Here is a 27,059-nt window from a genome sequence, read left to right as displayed (position 1 = left end):
GTGTGATTTGTGGCCACGCTGCAAGTCTTCGAGAGCCATGAGGTTGTAAGTCGGTCCTTCTTCATGCGATGGCCCCCCAGTGAGGAGGGATGGTGCCGCTGCCGCCGCTCCACAGGCTGCACTGCCTCCTGAAGCGGGCCCACATGCTGCTGCTCTGCCTGGGCATCGCCTACCTGATGGCGGGCAGCGTGCTGCTGCTGCAGCGCTCCAGCGTCCGGCCGGGCGCCACCGCCGCCGCCGCCGGCGGCCTCCCGCCGCTGCTGTCCCTCGCCGCGCCGCCCACCGCCCTGAGGGCCGCCGGGCTGGGCGTGAGGGCGCGCTCCAGATGGGCCGCCGCCGCCTCCGCCTCCTCCGCCGCCGTTCCCGCGGTGTCCGGAGGCGGGGGGAGGGGCGGGAGGCACTGGCCCGCCTCCCGCAGCCTCGGCGTCCAACACCTGCACCGCCGCTGGTTCCACAGTCTGCTGCCGGAGAGTCCGGAGCAGAACGCCCCGCCGCTCAAGAACAGCAAACACAAAGGTGAGGACCCGTCTGACCCTCTGCTACGTCACCTCCATCAGTTCCATCACCTCCGTCACCACCATCACCTCCGTCAGCTCCATCACCTCCGTCACCACTGTCACCTCCATCACCTCCGTCAGCTCCATCACCACCATCACCTCCGTCAGCTCCATCACCTCCGTCACCACTGTCACCTCCGTCAGCTCCATCACCACCATCATCTCCGTCACCTTCATCACCTCCATCACCACCGTCACCTCCATCACCACCGTCACCTCCATCACCGCCATCACCTCCGTCAGCTCCATCACCGCCGTCACCTCCATCACCTCCGTCAGCTCCATCACTACTTTGGCAGAGCACAAAACACGTTTTGGTTTAACCTTAAAAAGGCCACAAGTCCTTTTAAGAGTTGTTCTTTAAATGTAGTGATTCACTGATAGAACTACAAGTATTGGGAATCTGGTCTGATACTCTTCATACATGTACTCGGAAAGAGTTCCCCCGATACGTACTACGCTACGTCATACGTCAGCGGCAGGTGAACAAGAGAAGTTAAAAAAAATAAGAGTCGAAATGTTTTTCTGCCAAAACATCTAGAGGAGGTAAAACACCAGCAACTTTTTCACCAGAGACATTTGGACCAGTAGTTATTAGTAGTTGGCCTGACGAACTGCAAAGCACAGCTCCAAGCCATGCTACATGCTACGTGCTACATGCTAAGGAGTTTCAGGTTCACACACCAGCGATGCTACGCGCTAAACACGATTAAAGTGTGACTAGCAGCAGCTCCGTCGACGGTCTACGGTAGCATAGCGCAGTGTGTCGATAGACGCTACGCGCTGCGCTATGCTAGCTACACCGGCGCCTTCAGAGCTGTCGGAGGTGACGTAGCGTCGACGCTACGCGGAGGCGGTTGGTAGCAAGGCATCGCCTCCGCCAATCGTTCTGCATATCGGTTAGGCTTTATGGATTTTAACAAGCACTCACATTGGTACTCGCTATCATGAAGTAGCTCAAGGTTAGCACTGGTACTTGTCCTTTGCACAAGAGGTATCGGTGCTTCCACAGCGAAAGGCTCAGTGGGGAGAGGCTGATGGGTTGGAGCCTTTGTCACAAGCTCCACATGAATTATTCGCAGTATTACACACCGTTACACACACAACATGCAGGAAACCGACTGACCTGGAGGAAACCTACTGAAGCACGAAGCCCCCCAGGGCCCCGGACTCCCCGCTGGGAGAGCCGGCATTTAGACACCAATAACAAGCGGCGTGCAGAAGGTTATATCCACTCCTATGTTCACTTCGGTAACATTGTTCTATGAATTGCACTTCGAGATGAGGCCGATCCAGTATCGGTGTCAGGTTCCGATACCAGAGGGATTCACGGATCGGAAATGCTATATTATACTAACATCACGTTGCCTTTTGGGAGAATACATGCATATATTACATACTTTCCTGCAGGGAGGAGTTTATAATAATAATGATAATAATAATAATATTAAAGCAAACAGCTGTGGTGTCGCAACAGTAACTGTATCTGCAGATATCGACATCCTGGTATCGGGATCGGTTCATCGAAAAAGGATAAACATCATTTATGATCAAATGATTGCGGCTAGAGTTGTATTTATAAGTTACTAGTGAAGTAACATAGGCAAAGACGGTCATCTGTGGAAAAAGGAAGAGGCAGGGCCATAGACCTATAGAACTAGAAGCTACTGACACTAGCAGCAGGAGGAGCAGGTCCATAGACCTATAGAACTAGAAGCTACTGACGCTAACAGCAGGAGGAGCAGGGCCATAGACCTATAGAACTAGAAGCTACGGACGCTAATAGGAGGAGTAGGGCCATAGACCTATAGAACTAGAAGCTACGGACGCTAACAGGAGGAGCAGGGCCATAGACCTATAGAACAAGAAGCTACGGACGCTAACAGGAGGAGCAGGGCCATAGACCTATAGAACTAGAAGCTACGGACGCTAACAGGAGGAGCAGGGCCATAGACCTATAGAACTAGAAGCTACTGACGCTAACAGCAAGAGCAGGGCCATAGACCTATAGAACTCGTATTATAAAGAGGTTTATGAGCAGGATTCTACTTCTAAATTTCTATGTGCTCTGTCTTCTTCTGCGTTTTTGGTGTGTTTGCGGAGTCACGGCGCCCCTACAGGCCTGGCAGGTGTACTAGACGCCCTGAAGCCTCGAGTTCACAGTGACAAGTGGACGGAGGTTTTTTTTTTGTCTGGCGAGGAAAGAGGTAGTTTTTTTTTTCCGTGGTGTGGACGTACCGTTAATGTCTGGGTTGTTCTTCCATTAAATCCGGCAGCCGGTCAGTTGGGAGTCGTTGCTCTGATCTGCTGATTTGATGAGTATCGGTCAGTCGTGTCGGCTGCTTCCTAAGATTTATGTGAAACCGAGGAATTAAGCGAAGTGGAGGTGGTTTTTCCTGCCTGAGCAGCTCCACACACACACACACACACACACACACACACAGAGTCTGGACTCCGTCAGGATCACTGCCGCTCGCTAGCCCGTTCGGGCGCAAGACGCCAAGGAAGCGGCGTCCGCGATTAGCCGCGTTCTGCCTTCCTATTTACACGAATTAGCGTCGGCCGTCGGTTCCGCCGCCGCCGCCGCCGCTCCCAAACCTCAAGGACGCCCGACGTTTCTTACCAAAAAGAAACCGTCTCGTTCCCGCGGCAGCGCCGTCGTTCCCGCGGCCTTCCCTCGGAAGCTAATGTGCTTTTACAATTATTAACTGCCCTTGTGTCGGCGCTGCCAAGGCCGCTCGCTGAAAGCCAAGCAGATATGGCAACGGGCGAAGCCGCCGCTCTCCAAAGCGGCGCGGCGTTGTGTGACTGAAATACTGCCGCCGAGGCGACGTGCCGATTTAACACTGTGCTTTTTTTCCCCTCCTGAATAATATATGAAGGAGCAAACACACAAGTTTGTTTTCCATCTTTGGTGATTTACATTTTTAGCCGAGCGAGGAGGCGCTCGCCGCTCGCCGGCGGAGAATCTCCACCTCGCGACGTTTTAGAGGAGCTCCATCACACATTCATCGCGACACTTTAAAACGTGCCGGTGCTTCGGATCCGCCGGATGAAGGACGGAGCTCGCTGAGCCTCTCTGAGCCGGCGGAGGAGGACGAGGCACCAGAGTCACTTGCGGGAAAAATAAATTAATAATTAGGGAGATAGAAAGCGATATCATTTCAGACTCACCGGAGCACTCTGAGGGTTTCCCCCGGACCGCCACTCTATTGTTTCACCATGCCTGTCAGCGCCTCGGCCGTTTACTGCACATGATGAATTCGGCAGAATTACCTCCAGTGGAACATTTCATTCTTGAAAAGCTTCCTGCAAGATCTCTTTATATCTCTCTGTCTTTTTTTTTTTTTTTTTTTTTTTTAACGTACACGACATGATCGCTCTGCCACCGGCTGAGGTGATTTAAAATCAAGTGACAAGGCTTTTATTTTGTTAAACACGGCGACGGCACTCGGGAGTCACTGAAAACACGACTTTTTTAAAAAGCGCTACGACTCCGTCTCCATGGTAACCGGGGGAAATGCAGCGCGACAACGGCTGTAGTTTATTAGTTGGTTAACCAGGTTATTATTGCGGGTGGCTTTTATTTTGTTAAACACGGCGACGGCACTCGGGAGTCACTGAAAACACGACTTTTTTGAAAAGCGCTACGACTCCGTCTCCATGGTAACCGGGGGAAATGCAGCGCAACAACGGCTGTCGTTTAATAGTTGATTAACCAGGTTTTTATTGCGGGTGGCTTTTATTTTGTTAAACACGGCGACGGCACTCGGGAGTCACTGAAAACACGACTTTTTTGAAAAACGCTACGACTCCGTCTCCATGGTAACCGGGGGAAATGCAGCGCAACAAACGCTGTAGTTTAATAGTTGGTTAGTTGGTTAACCAGGTTTTTATTGCGGGTGGCTTTTATTTTGTTAAATACGGCGACGGCCCTCGGGAGTCAGTGAAAACACAACTTTTTTGAAAAGCGCTACGACTCCATCTCCATGGTAACCGGGGGAAATGCAGTGCGGCAACGGCTGTAGTTTACTAGTTGGTTAACCAGGTTTTTATTGCGGGTGGCTTTTATTTTGTTAAACACGGCGACGGCACTCGGGAGTCACTGAAAACACGACTTTTTTGAAAAGCGCTACGACTCTGTCTCCATGGTAACCGGGGGAAATGCAGCGCAACAACGGCTGTAGTTTAATAGTTGATTAACCAGGTTTTTATTGCGGGTGGCTTTTATTTTGTTAAACACGGCGACGGCCCTCTGAGTCACTGAAAACACAACTTTTCAAAAAACGCTACGACTCCGTCTCCATGGTAACCGTGGAAAATGCAGCGCGACAACGGCTGTAGTTTATTAGTTGGTTAGTTGGTTAACCAGGTTTTTATTGCAGGTGGCTTTTATTTTGTTAAACACGGCGACGGCAATCGGGAGTCACTGAAAACACGACTTTTTTGAAAACGCTACGACTCCATCTACATGGTAACCGGGGGACATGCAGCGCCACAACGGGTGTAGTTTACTAGTTGGTTAGTTGGTTAACCAGGTTTTTATTGCGGGTCTGTGGGGTTTTATTAATTTTCCTAACTTCACTTGAGATTCTCAAGATTGTAGAATAAAATATTCATTCGCGTGCATGTATATGTGCAACCTGAAGCTCCAAAATGTCCTATATATGGACTTTATACATGCATTTTATTGATACTTTTTCACTTTTATTGGTGGTTTATTGAGAGTTTATACGACTTTCTACAGAGAGCCATAAGGAACTTGAAGAAAAACCTGTAACCTTGTTTATACATTGATCATTTCAATGTCTCCTGCCAACAGATCTATAAACTGCAGCTGAATAGGTTGAGAAAAAGATGTTTGCCAAACACTTTTCATACGAACTAAACAGTAAATAGAGACGGATGCAGTAAATACTCACAAAAATATAATCGGGACGGCAACTCAATCAATAAGCGTAAGGAAACTTTAGTTATTTTGATTTACGTGTCCTTTATGAATTCACATCTAACCTTTAATTCACTGATGGATTCATCACACGAATAAACAGCAAGATAATATTTAGATGTTAGAAAACACTGCAAGGAAATGTGAAATATTTTTAACCAATTCAATAGTAAAAGCATAATTACTTGACAAAAAAGACACGCAAACCTGAATACTTACATTTTCTTTTCAGTTAATTAAACTGCGTTGTTTTGGTTTTGTTTTTTTTAATAGTAGCTGGAGGCGTTTTGAACATTTTTGAGGTGACCTTACTATTTATTTATTTTTTCTTCTGTGTGATTTGAAGAGCAAAACAGTGAAGTTTAGCTTTGATAAACTTAAAACCACAAACGCAGCAAACTTATTGGGGAACTTGGTACAAAATGACGTCGATAATTATTTAATCGGAAATGCACTTATCACAGTTAATGGTACCGTTTGATGTTAATTGTAAAGATTTTATCTCTGATTAGCGTGTTATCTTTAAGTTATAGTTAAATAACCAACGTGACTCAGGATGAATTTAATAATAAAGTAGTCATAGCGAGCATAATTCTGGCTTTTTACAAGCATAAAACCTAAAAGATTTTAATTTATGATTCTGTTTGGAATTAGATGCAATACTGTGCTTAGAGCCACAATGATTTTTATCATAGCTTTGCTTGAAAACAGCCCAAATTTAAGAGAACAGATGTGTCTGTCTTAAAAAAAAAAAAAAAAAGAAGCTAAATATTAAACTTCTCAAATCCAGTTAATTAAAAAAACATGTTATCCAAAAAGGTGTCGTAAAAATAAATAAGCATACGATCACCAAATGAGGATTCAGAGAGAAAAATATTCCTTTTTAATGGTCAATTAGCTGCATTATAATTAAAACCGAGACACTTCACTTCAGTAAATTCAGACCTAATTGTTCTTTCATGCACTAATATGAATTAAACTCGATCTCCAGTGAGATTTTTAAAAGGCATGAGACACACTCAGGTTTTTTTGTCCCCCATTGTTCTCAATATTGTAAAATCTGTGCGATATCCTGCGTCGCCCCTTTTTTGTGTAGCCGAGCTCCATTAGCTTCAGAACTGTGAGTTCTGCGGGTCTTTAGTGTGGAAGAGTGACTCAGAACTCACATCAATCCGTCCTAACGAGGTATTTTCACAATAAACCGTTCACTTTCGTTCTTCCTCTCAAAAACTAAACGTCCACCTAACGACCCGTCGATGCGGACCGACGTACAGATTCGCCGATCATCGATGCAAAGTGAAAACGTCGATTTTACGCCGTCGTCGTTCAGCTACGCTGTTATTTGGAAATAAACACGGCCGTGTCACTATTTCCACCCACGCGAGCGCGAGGTGAACGAGGCGAAGACGTCGTCTCTCCTCTCGGGAATAAATCAGCCGCATGGAAGCGTTTTTGCTTTTGAGAGAAAACAGACGAACCCGGAGATAAAATACTGATACAATAAAAAAAAACAAAACATGGACGAATCTCGCTGGGAACCTAAAAAGTAAACAAGACATTGAAGCTAATGCTAACAGTAGCAGACGCTTGTACGCTGGTGTACAATGACGCTTTATAATGAGCAGCTCTATTCATTTTTATTCAATTTTGTTTTGTTGAATAAGTCGTGTTTTATTTAAATGTCTGTGAGAGATCAGAAAGTGTCGAAGCAGCAGCAGCAGGAGGAGCAGGGCATAGAGCTATAGAACTAGAAGCTACTGACACTAGCAGCAGCAGGGCCATAGATCTATAGAACTAGAAACTACTGATGCTAGCAGCAGGAGGAGCAGGGCCATAGATCTATAGAACTAGAAGCTAATGACGCTAGCAGCAGGAGGAGCAGGGTCATAGACCTATAGAACTAGAAGCTACTGATGCTAGCAGCAGGAGGAGCAGGGTCATAGACCTATAGAACTAGAAGCTACTGATGCTAGCAGCAGGAGGAGCAGGGCCATAGACCTATAGAACTAGAAGCTACTGACGCTAGCAGCAGGAGGAGCAGGGCCATAGATCTATAGACTAGAAGCTACTGATGCTAGCAGGAGGAGGAGCAGGACCATAGACCTATAGAACTAGAAGCTACTGATGCTAGCAGGAGGAGCAGGACCATACACCTGTAGTACTAGAAGCTACTGATGCTAGCAGGAGGAGCAGGGCCATAGACCTATAGAACTAGAAGCTACTGATGCTAGCAGGAGGAGCAGGGAAATCATATCGTGGCAGAATTCAGCAAATCAATATCACATTATGATAAAACTGGTGATTTACACCCGTAACACACAACAATATAAAACTATGATTTAATGGTGAAAACTTCAAATTGTTGGTCTGCTTTTCTAAAAAAAAAAAAAAAAAAAAAAATCCACAATTTCTCAGGTGATCGTCGTCACACTCTGGACAGAATCAATTATTTGACGGTCGTCGGGTGACGGCGGGTCAATGGATCCATGAGGTTCCCACCAGTTCGGTTCGTGACATTGCGCCTCCGGACTGACTTTGCAGGGCGACGGCGAAGGGAAGGATGGGATGCTAAATCGGGAGCGTCGTCAGGTGCTCAGCCGAGGCTTGGCTCCATTAAACGGCCGTCATCCATCCGGAGCAATCTTCTTTCCTCAAGCTCTCTCGGCTGAAGCCTCTGGACCGCAGCCCGGACGTCTGGGGCCACAGTTTAAAAATGCCACGGTGAATTATCGGCCAAATTAGAGGAATAACTGGGTGATAAAGCCGCACTGTTGTTAAATTACCCGACTCTCCTAACATACACTTATTAATAGAAGCTTTAAAGTTGGCGAAACTGCCTTTTCCCTCGTCTCCTGGCCGGGGGTCGGCTTGTCGGAGCGCTTCATTAAACCTATACGACGGCCGCTCGGAGAGGCGTGTTTGCATACGATTGCATCGGGTCCACGGTGGACGCTAAACGCCTCTCCGCGGTACTTCTGGACCGCAAACGCTCGTTATTTATAGAGTGTGGTGTGCAAGAGGAGTCGCTCCAACTCTCCTCCAGATCACCAAAAAGTTTTGTTTAAAAAAAAAAAAAGAAAAAACATGAAAAGTCTTTTTCCCCCTCTTGGTCTGCAGCCCATCTTTATTCAGCGACTAATCTCATAGAGGCAGCGTGGCGGTAATACCATTACGCAGCCAGACGGGAAAGTTTCCGCGCACATTTTCACAGTGTCAGATATTCATAGATTCAGCAGCCTTACCTATTCAAACATTTTATAATAAAAGCGAGAGATGCATAATACTTTGTGTCTGCTGCCGGGAACTTTGAGCCTCGCAGGGATGAGTCACATATTCCTTGATATGTAAAGCACATATCAGAAGTATTACGCGCTGGCGGATCGGGGGAGGGGAGGGGAGGGGGGGGGGGGGGGGGTGTTGCAGGCGGCGCGCAGCGGGAGACCGCCGATCCGGGTGGATATTTCACGATGGCAGATTTTCCGCAAAGTTTGGCTCGACACTCCTGCAAAGTTTGGATTAGTGGGGGTCAGAGCCGCCGGGGAATGACGGCAGCCAGAATCATTCATGTGCCGTTTTACACTTTAGCGTTCATGGAGGTGAGATCGGGCTCTTTGAACGAGTCGGAAGCCGTCACACTTTTAGGAATTTGCTGTGGGAATTTTTTTCCCCACCGCTTTCACGCCCTGTCAGTTTCAGGTCGGCCCGGGTGAGACGGGAGACGGGGGTGTGAACGCGACACTCGTGCAACATCTGCACAGATGTTCAGCGGTCAGGCGTCAGGGGAACAACTGCAGACGGCAACGTTCTTGTATTTCAGAACCGGTCAAATGGGAAACGTTTGGAAGGTGGTGGTTGGCGGTGTTGGGGAAAAAAAAGGAGTGTTTTCTGAGGATTTCTGAGGAAGTGACTTCATATGAAACCTGTTGTGTGGCCGTGTGAACGCTGCACTCCCACATCTTTCACACCAGACTCTGGCCTCCATCATATCTAGAACCAACCCTGATATTTTTCTAAATCGACTACTGACGCCAAAATGTTGAATGTTGCATCAGTTCGTATTGGACCACCGCTTGAAAATGGATCGTCATGTGCTTTGTATGTTTATGGCGTGTTCTTTATTATACATATAGTAGTTTCATGGGTTTATCATGATTCCTACACAGGCCGAGGTTTGGGTTTTACCTTGTTTGGGCTGGAAACAGTCACATCTGGCAACCCCGCCGACCGTCCTTATTCACTTCCGTGAAGAGCTTGCTTAGCGTGACTTCACGTCGTGTTCTGCGCACTCTGGGGCCCGAAAAGGTCGAGCCTGATCACCGTCAACACGGCAGTCGCCTTTAAAATGGAACGTGAGTGATCACGATTGTTTAGCTGCTGTTCCTGTGATGAGATGATTTCCTCAGCTGGCCCCCCCATGGCTTTTAATTTCAGACTTTATTATATATTGTTTTTGTAGGTATTGCACTCTTTCCTGAATTTACTCTGGTTTCCCCTCAGGCTTTCACTTCACGCTTTTTCCAATTTATTTGCTGCAACGCTTGTTTTTTTTTTTGGTAACTTCGCCGACACGTCCGACTCTGTTATCACGTCTCATTTTGCGCCGGTCGCGGCTCCGCGCTCCGTCCAATTACTCCACGCTGAACACAGGCAAACAAACACAGAAGCAATTCAGCCTCCATCAGATTACTCTCATGTAAACAGGCCTCATGCATGCAAAACCCTCATTCCAATACCCCCGTCTGTGTGTGGCGTCACTTACTGCATTATTCAAAGTTGGTCGCCAGCGGAGTCCATGCAAATTGAAAGAGCAGTTTTATATACGTGGCGATCTTTGTACATTGAGCAGAAGCTAGAGACGCTCCAAGTGGAAACACGAGAAATGACGAGTTCAACCTGAGCTGGATGTAACTTTAACCACAAGCATTTTTAAACAAATTAAACAGTGTATGTAAATATAGTTTTTTAGGAATTACTTTAGATTTTTTTTTTTTTTTATTTGGAAGCCGCATATAAAATGTCAAAATTTGCAAAAACTATTGGCATAATGTGTAAAATATCAAAATATACTTACTAATCCTTACAAACGTGTCAAATATACTTTGAAATCCAATCCTTTGAATCAATAATGTTGAAAAAATGTGTCATGGACGAGTTGCCCGTGAACCTGACGTCTGCGGGGAGTACCAGGGGCACGAACAGGTGATCGTTGTTCACGAGCATATGAGACAGATGGATGGAGGACAGTTTGCCGGTTGGATGTCCACTGGACTTAGTTCCGGACTGTCAAATTCCAACACTTTATTCCCTCCAGCTCTTTTCTCTCTCTCGTGCCACTGAGGTGAAACAGACGTCGCCGCATTTGAGAACATTATCGTGTCAGTTTTCTTTAAGAGTTAAAAAAAAAAGAACCTCTTCAGAAACCGTGTGAAGACGATCTCCTGTGCCCTTGTCCTTCAGGCGCTCTCCACCCCCAGTGGCTATCTCGCAGCTCCAGCGGAGAGACAGTGGTTGAACCACCGTCAGTCCTGTTTAATGGAGGCGCATGCCTCAGACTTGGCCGTCCTCTCATTAGCCTCTTCCATCCAATCCCGCCGGGAGGAGTCGGCTCCAGCCATCTGTCTCCACGTTTAAGGAAGCGGCCCAGCGTCGGGCCGGACGTGCCGCCGTTTCTATCATGTGTGGGAATCGAAGCCGCTTCCCTCCATTGACCCCGAGCCGCCGCCGCCGCCCCGGGCCTCACCTCCACTTTGATTAAAGCACCGACCTGCCCCCGCTGGCGGCGAGGGGGCGGTGCCGGGGCCTCGGGTGACGCCTCTCGAGGAGCGTCCTTCCGTGGGCAGGTCCGACTCGCCGGCGCTCTCAGGCACCAGCTGCTGGTTTCCTCCAGGGCTCGCCTGGTGACTCGGCTTCCCGAAGAGCTTCCGAGGACGCCACGCACTGATTGAATCGCAAATTCGATACAGGGCGACGCTCGGCCTGCCAGAGGATTTCACGCCCCATCGCTTTGCTCCGCACCTTGCCGCCGACGCTTCTTAAAGCATCTCTCGGAACACGAGGCCTCCTTCGGAACGTCGATAAAGATGAATTGGGAAATTAGCCTTAAAGACACCCGGCTGCGTGTCCTTCATGTACTGAAAGATGCGCCTCGGCGTCTCCACAGTCTATATTTCCGGGACGAGTTAAAAAAAGGCGTGCAGCGTAACCTAAAAATATTCCAGCCCGAGACCCGAGAGGGAAGATGTAAATGAAGGCTGCACACAAAAGGAATGCGTATGCTGGCCTCCGCGCAGGAGCCGCTGTGTGTAAAGGAGACTTTTATGCGTCTGCTGAGTGCAATTTGAAGCCGGAATGCGGCGGAGACAAGGATAACATCAAAGACTGAATTTAGGTGACATTTTATATGGTGCCTTAATCTTGTCAGCACATCATAATAGTCCGTCGAAGCCCATTATGCGTTACATCCGGCTTTATACGGCGCTGGTTTTCGCTCCAGCGGGAGTAAATCGCTTCAGAGTGGAGTAGGAATAAGAATAATCTACATGGGAAGATAAATTAGGCCTTGTCATGTTATAAATTAGTTGCATATTACGGCTGGGGAACGCGTGCCGCCGTGTATAATTACCAGGAGTAAAGTGATGACGCAGATGCTGCTTTGGCGCCGCCGCTGGGAGGAGACGTGAGCCGGAGCCAAGCTAGACACAACACATCCAGGCTGGTCCGGGTCCAGATCCGGTCCAGACCATGAGGAGTGTGTCAACATCGCGTCACGGGCCAAGTGTGTGAGTGTGTGTGTGTCACACGAGGCATCGACATTGTTGGAGAAAACACTCCGGAGTAAAAACAGTGACGGGTCCCGAAGCATGCTGGTTGTTTTTAGCTTCTATTTACAGACGTGTCCTCGACTGGGGACCTTTATTTTTTTAAAGCTTTTACGAGTCTTAAAGGCGTCATATATGAGAGATTTCTGTTTGGAAGTTGAAACAATGGGAGGTTGTTTATTTATTTATTTACTTTTAGATTTGATGCCATAGAGGAAGTTGGAGACGTAGAAACGAAAAGCCACGCTGAGAGAGAAGGCTACGTGTTGCTAACAGGCTAACGGGGGGGAGGGGGAGGGGGAGGGGGGGTTATTTTGGTTTAAAGTGGGGCTGCTGTAGAGGACCTAAATAGCTTGTTGTTGTTGTTCGTTTTATTTTTGAAGCTGCTTTTACACTGGCATTACTTGTTTTTCCCGAAGTTATATTCGAAACGGTATATGTTTTATTTTGAAGGGCTATACAAAGCGGAAGTGCAGTGAAACGAGGCAGAGAATACCAATAAGTTAAATTTTTTGAAGTATATTTTTGTTCATAAAGGTTGATAGAGGCACAAGGCTTGTACACGTTCCAGGTACTATGTAGACGTAGTTGTCGTCTCTTTGGGTTTATGTCAGTTTGTTCATGCTAGCGTTTCCTATATTCATTTCTTTTAGCTCTCACGGTGTGTTCACGCTGTGTGAGGATCCTCCTCTGCTCAGTCATACTTTAATCATGTTTAATATCGCTGGTGTGTGAGCCGCGAAGCTCTTTAGCATGTAGCATGTAGCATGTAGCTCGGCTCGGCAGGTGAACTCAGAGGGCTTAACGCCGCTGGTGATTAAGTTGCCGGTGTTTTACGAACCGTATTTCACCTCTTCATATTTTGGCAGAAAATGATTTACTGTCTCTTGCTTCTAATTCTGCTGATGTTCAGCGTCACGTACGACTAGCTTGCGTCGGGGATCTGCTGTGAGTACGAGTATCGTTGCGTCCCAGGTTGGAAGTTTTTCTGAAGTCGTCAAAACAAATTATGAGCCAATAAAACACGCTCTGTTTCTCCACCGAGCTTCGGGGGTTTTCAAGGTTGCCGTCAAATAAATGAGCAACAAATAGCGCGCGGCTTTAATAAAACGCAGCTAACGAGTTCAGGTTTTTACTAAAACTGTTAGTAAATGTTCAGGATATATAAAAATGAGCAGCTTGCAGTTGAATATTTAATGTTGTTTTGTATTTATAGCGGCACAGAGTTTCAAATCGTGAGAGCAACAGAAAAATGAGTAAGTCTTTAAAATGAGAAGAGCTAATAACAGACTGTTAGCCTAGCGCCGCTCGTCACTGGGCTGTTTATATCTCGTGCGCGTGGGTGAATCTCGGTTTTGATTTAAAGACGCCGGGATTTCAATGTGAGAGCTTTATGACGAGTCGTCCTGAAAACATCTGCGCTGACCTTCACAAACTGATCGTCCCCGCAGCTCTGAGAGGATTATTTTAGTCGCTGTCGTTTTTTTTTTATTTGATTTTTTTATTTTTGAATTAAAAAAAAAGCCCAGACTGACAGAATAAACCTGGAAAAACACGTCACCGTCCGTGTCACTTGGCTGATGTATAAATAAAGGGCATTATCACACAGTAATTCAGGTTTTCAGAGCCGCAGCCGCCGCCGCTTTCATAACTGATGGAGCTGTCATTTAGCCTGACTGATGATTCATTCAGTCGGCATTACGTCGTCCTGAGTAAATTCCCATTACTGCTCCCCGCAGCCCGAGGTGACGACTGCTTTATTCTGCCCCACAAACCCCACGGTGTTCAGTCTCACAGAGGGAGGGGGGCAGAAAGAAGGAGGTTTGCTGGTTTCAAGCCACCGAGCTTTTATTTTAATTGCTAGCTATCTATCTATCTATCTATCTATCTATCTATCTATCTATCTATCTATCTATCTATCTATCTATCTATCTATCTATCTATCTCATGTCAATTCAATTCAATTCAATTCAATTCCATTCCATTCCATTCCATTCCATTCCATTCCATTCCATTCAATTCAATTCAATTCAATTCAATTCAATTCAATTCAATTCAATTCTACTCTACTCTACTCTACTCTACTCTACTCTACTCTACTCTACTCTACTCTACTCTACTATCTATCTATCTATCTATCTATCTATCTATCTATCTATCTATCTATCTATCTATCTATCTATCTATCTATCTATCTATCTATCTATCTATCTATCTATCTATCTATCTATCTATCTATCTATCTATCTATCTATCTTATCTTATCTTATCTTATCTTATCTTATCTTATCTTATCTTATCTTATCTTATCTTATCTTATCTTATCTTATCTTATCTTATCTTATCTTATCTTATCTTATCTTATCTTATCTTATCTTATCTTATCTTATCTTATCTTATCTTATCTTATCTTATCTTATCTTATCTTATCTTATCTTATCTTATCTTATCTTATCTTATTTGAGCAGTACACATTCTGCTCAAAAGCAGTGGGGCTGAAGCAAGAAGCTCATGAGCTCCACGCTCAAACTCAGAGCAACAAAAAGTCCATTCCACACTAGAATAGAAAGAACAAAACGTCAACAACAACAAAAACATTAACAAAAAAGAACCTCCCACATTTCAAAGGACTAAATCAACACGGACCAAACTTACGACACACACTCACACTGATCCTACTTCTTCAATGCATTTCTTCTTCTCTGTATGTTTCAAAAATCTTTTGTTTGTATTTATATTTGAAGAGGTTGATGTTTGGACGTCGTTTCAACTCCAATTTGTTCCACAATCGTTCACTATTAACTGTCGGGCTCAAACTTTTCAGGGTTCTAATGTGTTTCTGAGTCCTAAAGTTTAATTTATCACGTATTTCATAACGACCAGTACGATCTGGGAACCTTCTTTGTATTTGGCTCGGTAACAGTTTGTAGCTTGCTTTATAGAACATCTGTACTGCTCGGAACTCAACAATGTCACTAAACGTCATGATTTTTGATTTTAAAAATTTGTGTGGTCCAGAAACCTTTATGAATTAATCGAATAGCTCTTTTTTGTAACATTACTCTTGGTTTTACTGTGTTTTTATAAGTACTACCCCAAACCACAGTACAATAATATAAATAGGGCAAAATCAGAGAACAGTATAAGGTGTGTAGAGCTTTGATATTTAAAATGTGCTTCGCTTTTGCTATTACTGCAATGCTTCTTGAGATTTTCGTAGATATATATTCGATGTGAGATTTCCAAGGAATTTGATTTCATGCACCCGCTCTATAAGCTGTCAGGCTTCTGTTTTCAACAATGATTTATTATTTTTTTTAAACGCACTTGCAGGAACCTACATGGGCTGTTTCCTGCACAACGCCAGCGAGCGAGCCCTCGGAGGGACCATGCTCTACGACCTGCGCAAAATGACCAGTTCCTTGTGTCAGGACACCTGCACGGAAAGGTAACGGGGGAGGGGGGGGGGGGGGGGAGGAGAGTGGGGGGGGGGGCACAGAGGGCCCGCTGTGTGAGTAAACGCTCCGGGTCCCGGCCCCCGCCGTGAATGCCTCCTGTGTTTGGGCGCTGACGGACGGAGCCAGGTGGCTGGATGACAGTAAAAGATGAGGAGGAGGAGGAGGAGGAGGAGGAGGAGGAGGAGGAGGAGGAAGAGCAGGCCAGGACAGAAGGGTTGATCTGTTGCAGAAGAAGGAGGGAGGAGGGAGGAGGGTGTGTGTTGGAAAGCTTAATGAGCTGACTCCAGCAGCGGGGGAATAAATCAGTAACCCCCCTCCTCCTCTTCCTCCTCCATATCCTCATCCTCCTCTTCCTCCTCCTCCTCCTCCTCCTCCTCCACCTCCTCCACCTCCACCTCCTCTCGGTGTGGCACGAGGACATGGTGGTGGTTATGTGGGCGAATCCATCAGCCTGAGAGGCAGGTGGACTTCTTTCTTTCTCTTTCTTTCTTTCTTTCTTTCTCTCTTTTCTTCTCTCTCTCTTTCTTTCTCGTCTTTCAAAGCGACCCGGGGACTGACTGACTGACCCCAGCTTGAATTATTCCCTTTTATAAATCAGCAGCGAGGAGCCGAGCGCCGGCCCACTGGAACAGACGGATGCAGTCGGTCTGAGGGTTGGCGCTCACGTCCTCGGGCCCACCGCGCACACACACACACACACACACACACACACACACACACACACACACACACACACACCCCGCGCTCGTTACCTGAGCGGGGGCCAATTACAGCGATGAGCAAAAGTAAAAAGTCAAGGCAATTTATGAGGAAGCTTCAAAGGACGTGAATGAAAAAGGTCAGTTTTGATGAGGTCTCTGTCTTTTCCCAAGGAGCCAGGATGAAGAAGGCGATGGGGGGTGGGGGCGGGAGGGGGGGGGGGGGGGGGGGGGGTGAGTCACAGCAGTCTTGATATGTAAAGTGCAGATCAGAGGTGACGGCAGTTCAGCCAGTAGAAAGCGTCAGACCAGCCCGGGGCTCTGCAGCGTTTCCCTCCAGCTTTCTCACGACGGCGCGTCGAAAACATCCAAAACGTTATTTTGCCTTTTAAAATCTCAATCTTTCAAAGAGACGCTCACCTCCGACTTCCTCCTCTGAGGGAAATGTGGCCAAAACACGTTGAGTTGCTAAATGCAGCTGAAAACGAATGGAAATGAAAGAAGAAGCACCGATAAACACAGCTCACGAATTTAAAGCTGCTAAAATAGCGAATTAAACTTAAAGAGGCTTAAACATCGGCAAAATGGCTTAAAATGCTAAGATGTCTCATAATGGCTTAAAGAAGGTAAATCAGCTAAAACTGTTGAAAACTGCTGTTGAAGGTCAAAAAGCATAAAGCTACTAAAACGCTTTAAAAAAGCTAAGATAGCTTAAACAAGTGAAAAGACAAAATATCTAAAAAGTAGTTTAAAAAAAAACAAACTATCATGACTGCTGCTAAAAACAATTTTACAAAGAGTTCGGAAGCTAAAATGGTTAAAACTGCTGACATGGCTAAACTGTAAAAGATAAAAAATGTCATGACGGGTTTGATCTGTGTCTCGTCTTCCTGCAAGGTTTTTATTATAAATCATGTTTTAATCTTTTCAGCTGCTCTCAGTCTGAGTTCTCTGAACTTTTGTCTCCTGGAAGTTTTACCAGGAAATTTCGTGACACTTAATATGACGAAACCGTTAAAAAAGCTCAAAATGGAAGAAAAAAAAAACAACCTAAATGCTTCATGAGCTGTCGTTTTTGTTAAATAGCCCAAAATCAAAATATATGACTTTATAAGCTACAATCTCACGTTTTCTAATGACCTGGAAGAATATTATCTGGTAAAAAGGGGGAAAAATCAGCGGTTTTGGTGAAATCGGTTGAAGACTTTAGCGTTTGATCAGCGACGGAAGACGATTCCTGAGAACGAAGGAGACGTTTGAGTTAAACGCGTCTAAAACTACCTAATGTGCAACGTGGGCGTTTCGCCAGAGGGCGACTTGCTCGGGGGTTATGGATCGCCTCGGGCTGGGGCAATAACCCAGTGTGTGTGTGTGTGTGTGTGTGTGTGTGTGTGTGTGTGTGTGTGTGTGTGTGTGTGTGTGTGTGTGTGTGTGTCAGTGGGTACCAGTATGCCGGGCTGGAGTACGGAGCGGAGTGCCACTGCGGGAACCGGATCAGCAGCCCCCGGGCGCCGGAGGAGGACTGCAGTCTGGTGTGTCGCGGCGAGCGAGGCTCGCCCTGCGGCGGCGTGGGGCGGCTCTCCATCTACAAGGTGGAGGAGCAGCTGCCGGGGCAACGACGATGTGAGTCTCCACCCCCCCCCACTGTGCTGCCTTGCTATTCATTATCTACGCCATACAGCCGTGGGGGGTGACCGCACTGACGAGTCGGGGAAGAGCTGAACTCTGTGAACTTGGAAAAACAGAAAATTAAAATAGAAAAAAACAACAAAAAAACCTGCCAGAGGAGCGAGTCTGGAATCAGTTTAGGAACCAAAACTTTATTATATTTCACTGCTCGTGCACGTAATTTTAATACATTACTAGAAACTCCTCCCACAATCTAGAAACGACATTACTAGAAACTCCTCCCACAATCTAGAAACGACATTACTAGAAACTCCTCCCACAATCTAGAAACGACATTACTAGAAACTCCTCCCACAATCTAGAAACGACATTACTAGAAACTCCTCCCACAATCTAGAAACGACATTACTAGAAACTCCTCCCACAATCTAGAAACTACATTACTCGAAACTCCTCCCACAATCTAGAAGCTACATTACTAGAAACCCCTCCCACAATCTAGAAACGACATTACTAGAAACTCCTCCCACAATCTAGAAACGACATTACTAGAAACTCCTCCCACAATCTAGAAACGACATTACTCGAAACTCCTCCCACAATCTAGAAGCTACATTACTAGAAACCCCTCCCACAATCTAGAAACGACATTACTAGAAACTCCTCCCACAATCTAGAAACGACATTACTAGAAACTCCTCCCACAATCTAGAAACGACATTACTCGAAACTCCTCCCACAATCTAGAAGCTACATTACTAGAAACCCCTCCCACAATCTAGAAACGACATTACTCGAAACTCCTCCCACTAGATTACTCGAAACTCCTCCCACAATCTAGAAACCACATTACTCGAAACTCCTCCCACAATCTAGAAACGACATTACTCGAAACTCCTCCCACTAGATTACTCGAAACTCCTCCCACAATCTAGAAACCACATTACTCGAAACTCCTCCCACTAGATTACTCGAAACTCCTCCCACAATCTAGAAACCACATTACTCGAAACTCCTCCCACTAGATTACTCGAAACTCCTCCCACAATCTAGAAACGACATTACTCGAAACTCCTCCCACTAGATTACTCGAAACTCCTCCCACAATCTAGAAACTACATCACTAGAAACTCCTCCCACAATCTAGAAACTACATCACTAGAAACTCCCCCCACAATCTAGAAACTTCATTACTAGAAACTCCTCCCACAATCAGGCAGCTCTGCTCTGGCACATGGCGCCACGACAGGAAGTACCAACCGGAGACGCTGGCGTTGTTTTTTCTTCCCTTCTGCATTAAACACCAACAGAAAACTGCAGTTTTTGAAGACATAACTTTATTTGTTAAAGTTGATGAATGAGGATAAATGATAGTTTTGCTTCCATGTATATGTAGGTTTTTTTTTGGATTAATTTATGAATATATCATGTTATTGTCATATTGATGCTCCACAAATGATGTTCAATTGTTAATTTAAAATATTACAGTTTTACCCCACAGATCACATTTTGTTGTGTGTGTAGTATTTCGCCGATCTAAACGTTTCCAGCATCAGACTCGCTCGCTTATATATTTTTTTTTCTGAAATCCTGCCAGAGCCGAACCAATTTATAGCAGCGATGACACATCCAGGCCCGATTATCCCGGATTTCTCCATTAAAAATGTTTTTTTTCCCTTCCTTTAACACACCGCTTCCCGTCCCTGGCAAGGTCGAATCTATTAAATAATGAATCCATAATCATAAACAGCATTAATATTCATGGTCGGGGGCGCCGGCGTCTCTGGAGATCGGCCGCCGAAACAGAATTCAGTCAAGTAAAGGAAAATGATTACTTCACTTTCGAATTTACATTTTTTCTCCTCGACGGGATGCAAATGAGCCGCGAGAGCGGCGGCCGGGGGGGAGGAGCCTAACGCCCGCCTTGTCTTTTCTCTCCCCTCCAGTCAAAAACATCCACCACCGCGGCTGCTTCGCCCTGCCGAGGAGCGCCGTCGCCTCCTTCCCCGCCTCCTCCCTCCAGCCCAACCTCACCACGCAGTCCTGCATCGAGACCTGCACCGACAAGGTGAGGCGCCTCCTCGTCCCGCCGGGCGCTCAGACTGAAGAAGAGAGGAAAAGGTGGTGAGGAGAGGAGGGGAGGAGGAGGAGGGGAGGAGGAGAGGAGGAGGAGGAGGAGAGGAGGGGAGGAGGAGGAGAAGAGAGGGGGATGAGGAGAGGAGGAGGAGAGGAGATAAGGTGAGGAGGAGCAGGAGGAGAGGAGGAGGAGGTGAGGAGGAGGAGGAGGAGAGGGGGAGAGGTGGAGGAGAGGACGAGGAGGAGGAGGGGGAGGAGAGGAGGAGAAGGAGGAGGAGAGGAGGGGAGGAGGAGGAGGAGGAGAAGAGAGGGGGATGAGGAGAGGAGGAGAGGAGGAGGAGAGGAGATAAGGTGAGGAGGAGCAGGAGGAGAGGAGGAGGAGGTGAGGAGGAGGAGGAGGAGAGGAGGGGAGGAGGAGAGGAGGAGGAGGAGAGGAGGAGAGGTGGAGGAGAGGAGGAGGAGAGGAGGAGGAGGACAGGAGGAGGAGCAGGAGGAGAGGAGGAGAGGAGGAGGAGAGGAGGAGGAGGACAGGAGGAGGAGCAGGAGGAGAGGAGGAGAGGAGGAGGAGAGGAGGAGGCGTGGCTGCGTGACGCTTCTAGAACTTTCCTCACTTTGGCCCAGAGCCTGAGATCTGAAGGAACCTGAATTAAAACGTTGGGGGTGTGTCCTAATAGTCCCTCCTATCTCCTTTCCTAGCCACCTTTCCTTAAGTGTTTAAGTGGCAGCCATGACAAGGAACGTTCAAATTGTCACTGAGGAAAGGAGACTCAGTGCTTCCTTTAGAGCCTCCTTTAGCCTAGGAAACACTGATGCTTCCTTTAGAGCCTCCTTTAGCCTAGGAAACACTGATGCTTCCTTTAGAGCCTCCTTTAGCCTAGGAAACACTGATGCTTCCTTTAGAGCCTCCTTTAGCCTAGGAAACACTGATGCTTCCTTTAGAGCCTCCTTTAGCCTAGGAAACACTGATGCTTCCTTTAGAGCCTCCTTTAGCCTAGGAAACACTGATGCTTCCTTTAGAGCCTCCTTTAGCCTAGGAAACACTGATGCTTCCTTTAGAGCCTCCTTTAGCCTAGGAAACACTGATGCTTCCTTTACCAAAGGACACGAGATCATGCTGCCCCACAAGTCCTTGCGGCGACGACATTTAAAGGGTAATCGCCTTTCCCTAACTCCTTTAGGAAGCCTCCTAACACCTTTCCTTAACTCCTTTCTGAAGCCTCCTAGCACCTTCCCTTAACGCGGGTGACATCATCCACAGGGTTAAGGAAAGGTAGAGAGGAAAGGAGATAGGGAAGGAGATAGGAGAGCCTGTGAGGAAGGACCCTCAGCCTCGGTTGTTTGGGGGTCAAAGGTCAGTTACCAGAGTGTGGGTCTGGTTGCAGGAGCTCCCGCTGGCGGTGCTCAGGAAGCCTCACTGCTTCTGCACCTGGACGTCGTCTCTTTTCAACCTCGACCAGCAGTCGGACGAGCGGCGCTGCGTCGGAGCCGCCGACACCAACCGGACCGGAACCAACCGGACCGGAACCAACCGGACCGGAACCAACCGGACCGGAACCAACCGGACCGCCAGCCCCTCCCCAGCAGGCCCGGCGGAGCCGGACCACTACCAGGTCTACCACACGCCGCTGCTCGGTCAGTCCTGAGGAACGTTCAGTCACATGACTTCATATGATCGCATGATCTCACAGATCAAAGATCTCGCAGATCAAAGATCTCACTTTACACTGAATGAGTTAATATTTCTCATCATTTAAAGTTTCTAGTGATACAAAAATGCTTTCTGTGCTTTTATACATCCGATGTTTTGGACTAAATTGTCAAAAGTATATTCATTTTGTGAAATCTAGATGATAATAATAATAATGATTGTCAAAGTTACTGAATGACACCAACAAAAACTTACTCGAGGCAGAAATGATGCATTTCTATACATTTGGTCACAACCTTATTTGAAAATAGAATTTGAACACTTCATAATAAAATAAATAATAAATAAATATTAAGGCCACCTTTTTTATATTTGAGGCTTTTTATTAACAGATTTAAAAAAGAAACACAAATATATGGAAGAGGATTAAGGCCACTGGAAAAAGAAACCCTGAGTTCTGAGTTTTTTCTCACAATTCTGACTTTAAAGTCAGAACTCTGCGAAAAAAAACGTTGAAAGTTTAAAGTCAGAATTTTGGCTTTAAAGTCAGAATTCTAAGTTTTAAGTCTGAATTTTGCATGTAAAAGTCCGAATTTTGGGTTTAAAAGTCAGAATTCTGAGTTTAAAGTCAGAATTCTGAGTTTAAAAGTCAGAATTCTGAGTTTACAGTCAGAATTCAAAATTTAAATTCTGAGTTTAAAGTCTGAATTTTGCATTTAAAAGTCAGAATTTTGTGTTTAAAGTCAGAATTTTGTGTTTAAAAGTCAGAATTTTGTGTTTAAAAGTCAGAATTTTGTGTTTAAAGTCAGAATTTTGTGTTTAAAGTCAGAATTTTGGGTTTAAAAGTCTGAATTTTGGGTTTAAAAGTCTGAATTTTGGGTTTAAAAGTCAGAACTCTGAGTTTAAAAGTCCGAATTTGGGGTTTAAAGTCCGAATTTGGGGTTTAAAAGTCAGAATTCTAAGTTTAAAGGCCGAATTTTGTGTTTAAAAGTCAGAATTCTAAGTTTAAAGTCAGAATTTGCGGTTTAAAAGTCAGAATTCTATGTTTAAAGACCGAATTTGGGGTTTAAAAGTCAGAATTCTAAGTTTAAAGTCAGAATTTTGAGTTTAAAAGTCAGAATTCTGAGTTTAAAGTTTGAATTTTGCATTTAAAAGTCAGAATTCTAAGTTTAAAGTCTGAATTTTGCATTTAAAAGTCAGGATTCTAAAGATTAAACATTTCAAATCAATGAATTAAATCAACCCGTTATTTTTGACAGCACGCGTAAAGAAAAACAAAAACAGGTCAGTGACGTTAAACAATGTAAAGTTTAACATCAGTGTCAAAGCGTCTGGAGGCGGAACGAAGCCGTCGGACGTCGCATTCATGAGAAGTGCCTGGTTTTGTTTCCCCGCCGTGCCGTCGCGAGGCCTGACCTGCCGCTCTCAGCCTCCAGGTGCAGAGAGAGGATGTTCCTGCCTCAGAGGTCCAGCTCCCTGGTGGCGCTGTCCAGCTTCCCCGGCGCCGGAAACACCTGGGTGCGCCACCTGATCGAGCTCGTCACCGGCTACTACACCGGCAGCTTCTACTTCGACGGCACGCTGTACAACAGAGGTGGGCGTGGCCTATGGGAGGGGCGTGGCCTCTGGGGTCGGGGCCGCCGCCAAACGCTGAGCGTGCGATTTTTGTCTGTGGCGCCCCCCCCGCAGGTTTCAAAGGGGAGAAGGACTACTGGAAGAGCGGCCGCAGCATCTGCGTGAAGACGCACGAGAGCGGCCAGAAGGACATCGACATGTTCGACTCGGCCATCCTGCTGATCCGGAACCCGTACCGCTCCCTGGTGGCCGAGTTCAACAGGAAGTGCGCCGGACACCTGGGGCACGCCACCGACGCTCAGTGGAAGAGCAAAGGTACCGGCGGGCGCAGTGGGCGGAGCCGAGACGTCACGTGATCGTTCAAATCGAGGGAAGCGTGTCCTCTCTCCCTCTCTCTCTTTTAAAAAGTGTGTTGCTCCAAGCAGCCAGTCAGAAATCAAACCCTGTGTAGTGTCATCGGGGGTTTTAGCCAATCACAATCAAGGTAGGCTCCTCCCCCCTTTTGACTACTCCCACAATCAGGCAGCTCTGCTCTGGCACATGGCACCACGAGAAGAAGTACTTCCTCCTTCCTCTCCTCCCACAATCTAGAAACTACATTATGATAAACTCCTCCCACAATCTAGAAACTACATTCTGATAAACTCCTCCCACAATCTAGAAACTACATTATGATAAACTCCTCCCACAATCTCGAAACTACATTATGATAAACTCCTCCCACAATCTAGAAACTACATTCTGATAAACTCCTCCCACAATCTCGAAACTACATTATGATAAACTCCTCCCACAATCTAGAAACTACATTATGATAAACTCCTCCCACAATCTAGAAACTACATTATGATAAACTCCTCCCACAATCTAGAAACTACATTATGATAAACTCCTCCCACAATCTAGAAACTACATTATGATAAACTCCTCCCACAATCTCGAAACTACATTATGATAAACTCCTCCCACAATCTAGAAACTACATTATGATAAACTCCTCCCACAATCTAGAAACTACATTACTAGAAACTCCTCCCACAATCTAGAAACTACATTCTGATAAACTCCTCCCACAATCTAGAAACTACATTCTGATAAACTCCTCCCACAATCTAGAAACTACATTATGATAAACTCCTCCCACAATCTAGAAACTACATTACTAGAAACTCCGCCCACAATCTAGAAACTACATTACTAGAAACTCCTCCCACAATCTAGAAACTACATTTCTAGAAACTCCTCCCACAATCTAGAAACTACATTTCTAGAAACTCCTCCCACAATCTAGAAACTACATTACTAGAAACTCCGCCCACAATCTAGAAACTACACTACTAGAAACTCCTCCCACAATCTAGAAACTACATTATGATAAACTCCTCCCACAATCTAGAAACTACATTACTAGAAACTCCTCCCACAATCAGGCAGCTCTGCTCTGGCACATGGCGCCACGAGAGGAAGTACTTCCTTCCTCTGCCCATAGATGGACGTGTGTGGGGGCGGAGCCAGTCCAGCTCACACAGACACAGCAGATTCTGAATGTAGCTCCTGGGATCCAACATTCTAATGGAGGAGAATCAAGCTGGACGATTTGGGGCCAAAGGGAACAAGTGAAAGTGTTGAAATAAAACGACCCCTTTAACTAAATAACGTTCTATTAAAATATTTATGTTTGCAAAATGAACAATAACCGCAAACGTATGAATGAAGAGTTAATTGAAATGCGCCGTCGCTTTAAGAACTCAGACCAGAGACTTTCTCTCCACGAGGTTTCTAAACATTGATTTAAAAACATTTAATTAGAACAAACAGACTAAAAGATTCCTAATAAATCAAAATGACACAAAAACATGGTTTTGATTTGACAAACAATTTAAAGGTTAAATGTTCTCCGGATGATTAAAAGAGTAATTTAGTGCAGAACAGTGACGAACCTGATTGGAACAGTCGTTTCTGTTTTGTTTGAGGTCGTGTGGCTTGGCCATCAGACGTTTTTTTTTTTTTTTTAGTTTGTTTGTTGTTTTTTGCTTCGAGATTGACAGACGAGACGAGACGAGACGAGAGGCACGGCAAAAATGACTTTTCTGAAATGCAGAACTGAAAATATGAGCCGTCTGAATGTGTCTGGAATGAAAACGGGGCTGAAAAAAGAAAAAAGAATCTGTTTCCAGTGGATCGTCGTCGTCAACAAACCGTCTGGAAATACTTCACAATATTATACAATAGATAGATACATACATACATACATACCTCGGAAATCATGATTTAAATATACATATATTTACATAAACACAAAAAAGTATCAATTAAATACCATTAAAAGTTAATAAATTCATAAAATTAGAATTTAATGGATAAAAAGTATCAATAATGTACCATGGATGGTTGATTAGTATCAAGCATTGTACTAGTAAAAGTTATAAAAGTATCAATAAAGTACTGGTAACATTTTAAAATCAATAATCAATAAAGTACCATGAATGGTTACAAAGTATAAATAAAGTAACATTGAATTTTAAAAAGTATCAATAAAGTACCAGTAGTCATTCATTAAGTTTATTTTTGTACATAAACGTTAATGTTAAAGAAAAGATGCTCCGTACCAGATGTCTGCAGGAACACAACTATATATAATAATACATATTTACAAATAGAACGTACCGTAAAAATGTAGAACTTTCGCAGTGACTTCCATAAAGGTTCCTACAGATATTAAGTAAATCTTATGGAACACATTATATAGAAAATACAAGAAGCAGGAACAGATTATAGATATAACCTCCAATAAAATCAGTAATATTCTTAACATTCTTAATATTCTTAACATTATCAACATTATTAATATTCTAAACATTATTAATATTCTTAACATTATTAACATTATTGACATTATTAATATTATTAACATTATTCCTATTGTTAACATTATCAACATTATTAATATTCTTAACATTATTAATATTACTAACATTACCATTATTAATATTATTAATATTCTTAACATTATTAACATTAATAACATCAACAATAACCATTAAAATTCAATACTAGGATTCCTAAAATTCAAACAAAATACTAAAATACTTTATACTCTAAAGAAATAAACTAAAATAGTATTGATTCAGCAGCTTGATGGCGTTAAACAGTAACTACTGCCCCCTGTGTTTGCTGGTGGTACTGCAGCTCTGAGCCAAAAGCAGATAAAATCTCTATTTGTACGCCGACGGACCAGTGACCTGTCCCCTCTGTCCCCCCCCCCCCCCCCCCCTCCCCCGCAGAGTGGCCAGAGTTCGTGTCCAGCTACGCCCCCTGGTGGGCGTCCCACGCCCTGAGCTGGCTGAAGTTCGGGCGCCGCCTGCTGGTGGTGCACTACGAGGAGCTGCAGCGGGCGCTGCTGCCGCAGCTGCGCGTCGTCGCCGCCTTCCTGAACGCCACGCTGACGGAGGAGCGGCTGCTCTGCGCGCAGACCAACCAGGACGGCCACTTCAAGCGCTCGGCGGCGCGGCGGCCCGCCGACGCCGCCGCCGCCGCCGACCCCTTCACCGCCGACATGCGGCGTCTGATCGACTCCCTCGCCGCCACGGTGGACGAGGCGCTGCGGAGCCGGAACTTCAGCCGGCTGCCGGAGGAGTACCTCCCGAGATGA

General features: G+C 45.5%; 1 protein-coding gene across 1 annotated transcript; it reads left to right on the top strand.

Annotated features, from left to right (window-relative positions):
* Positions 1-89: 89 nt before the first annotated feature.
* wscd1b (WSC domain containing 1b) lies at positions 90-27,059 on the top strand (the record flags this gene model as incomplete). Its single annotated transcript, XM_080509067.1, has 8 exons — positions 90-516; positions 15,657-15,771; positions 17,918-18,102; positions 20,055-20,176; positions 21,567-21,816; positions 23,262-23,426; positions 23,522-23,722; positions 26,692-27,059. The coding sequence occupies 8 exons, from the start codon at positions 90-92 to the stop codon at positions 27,057-27,059; spliced, it is 1,833 nt and encodes a 610-aa protein (XP_080365193.1).

The sequence above is a fragment of the Blennius ocellaris genome, assembly GCF_963422515.1.
Source record: "Blennius ocellaris genome assembly, chromosome: 14".
Taxonomy (NCBI): domain Eukaryota; kingdom Metazoa; phylum Chordata; class Actinopteri; order Blenniiformes; family Blenniidae; genus Blennius; species Blennius ocellaris.
This window is presented reverse-complemented; position numbering and strand designations above follow the sequence as displayed.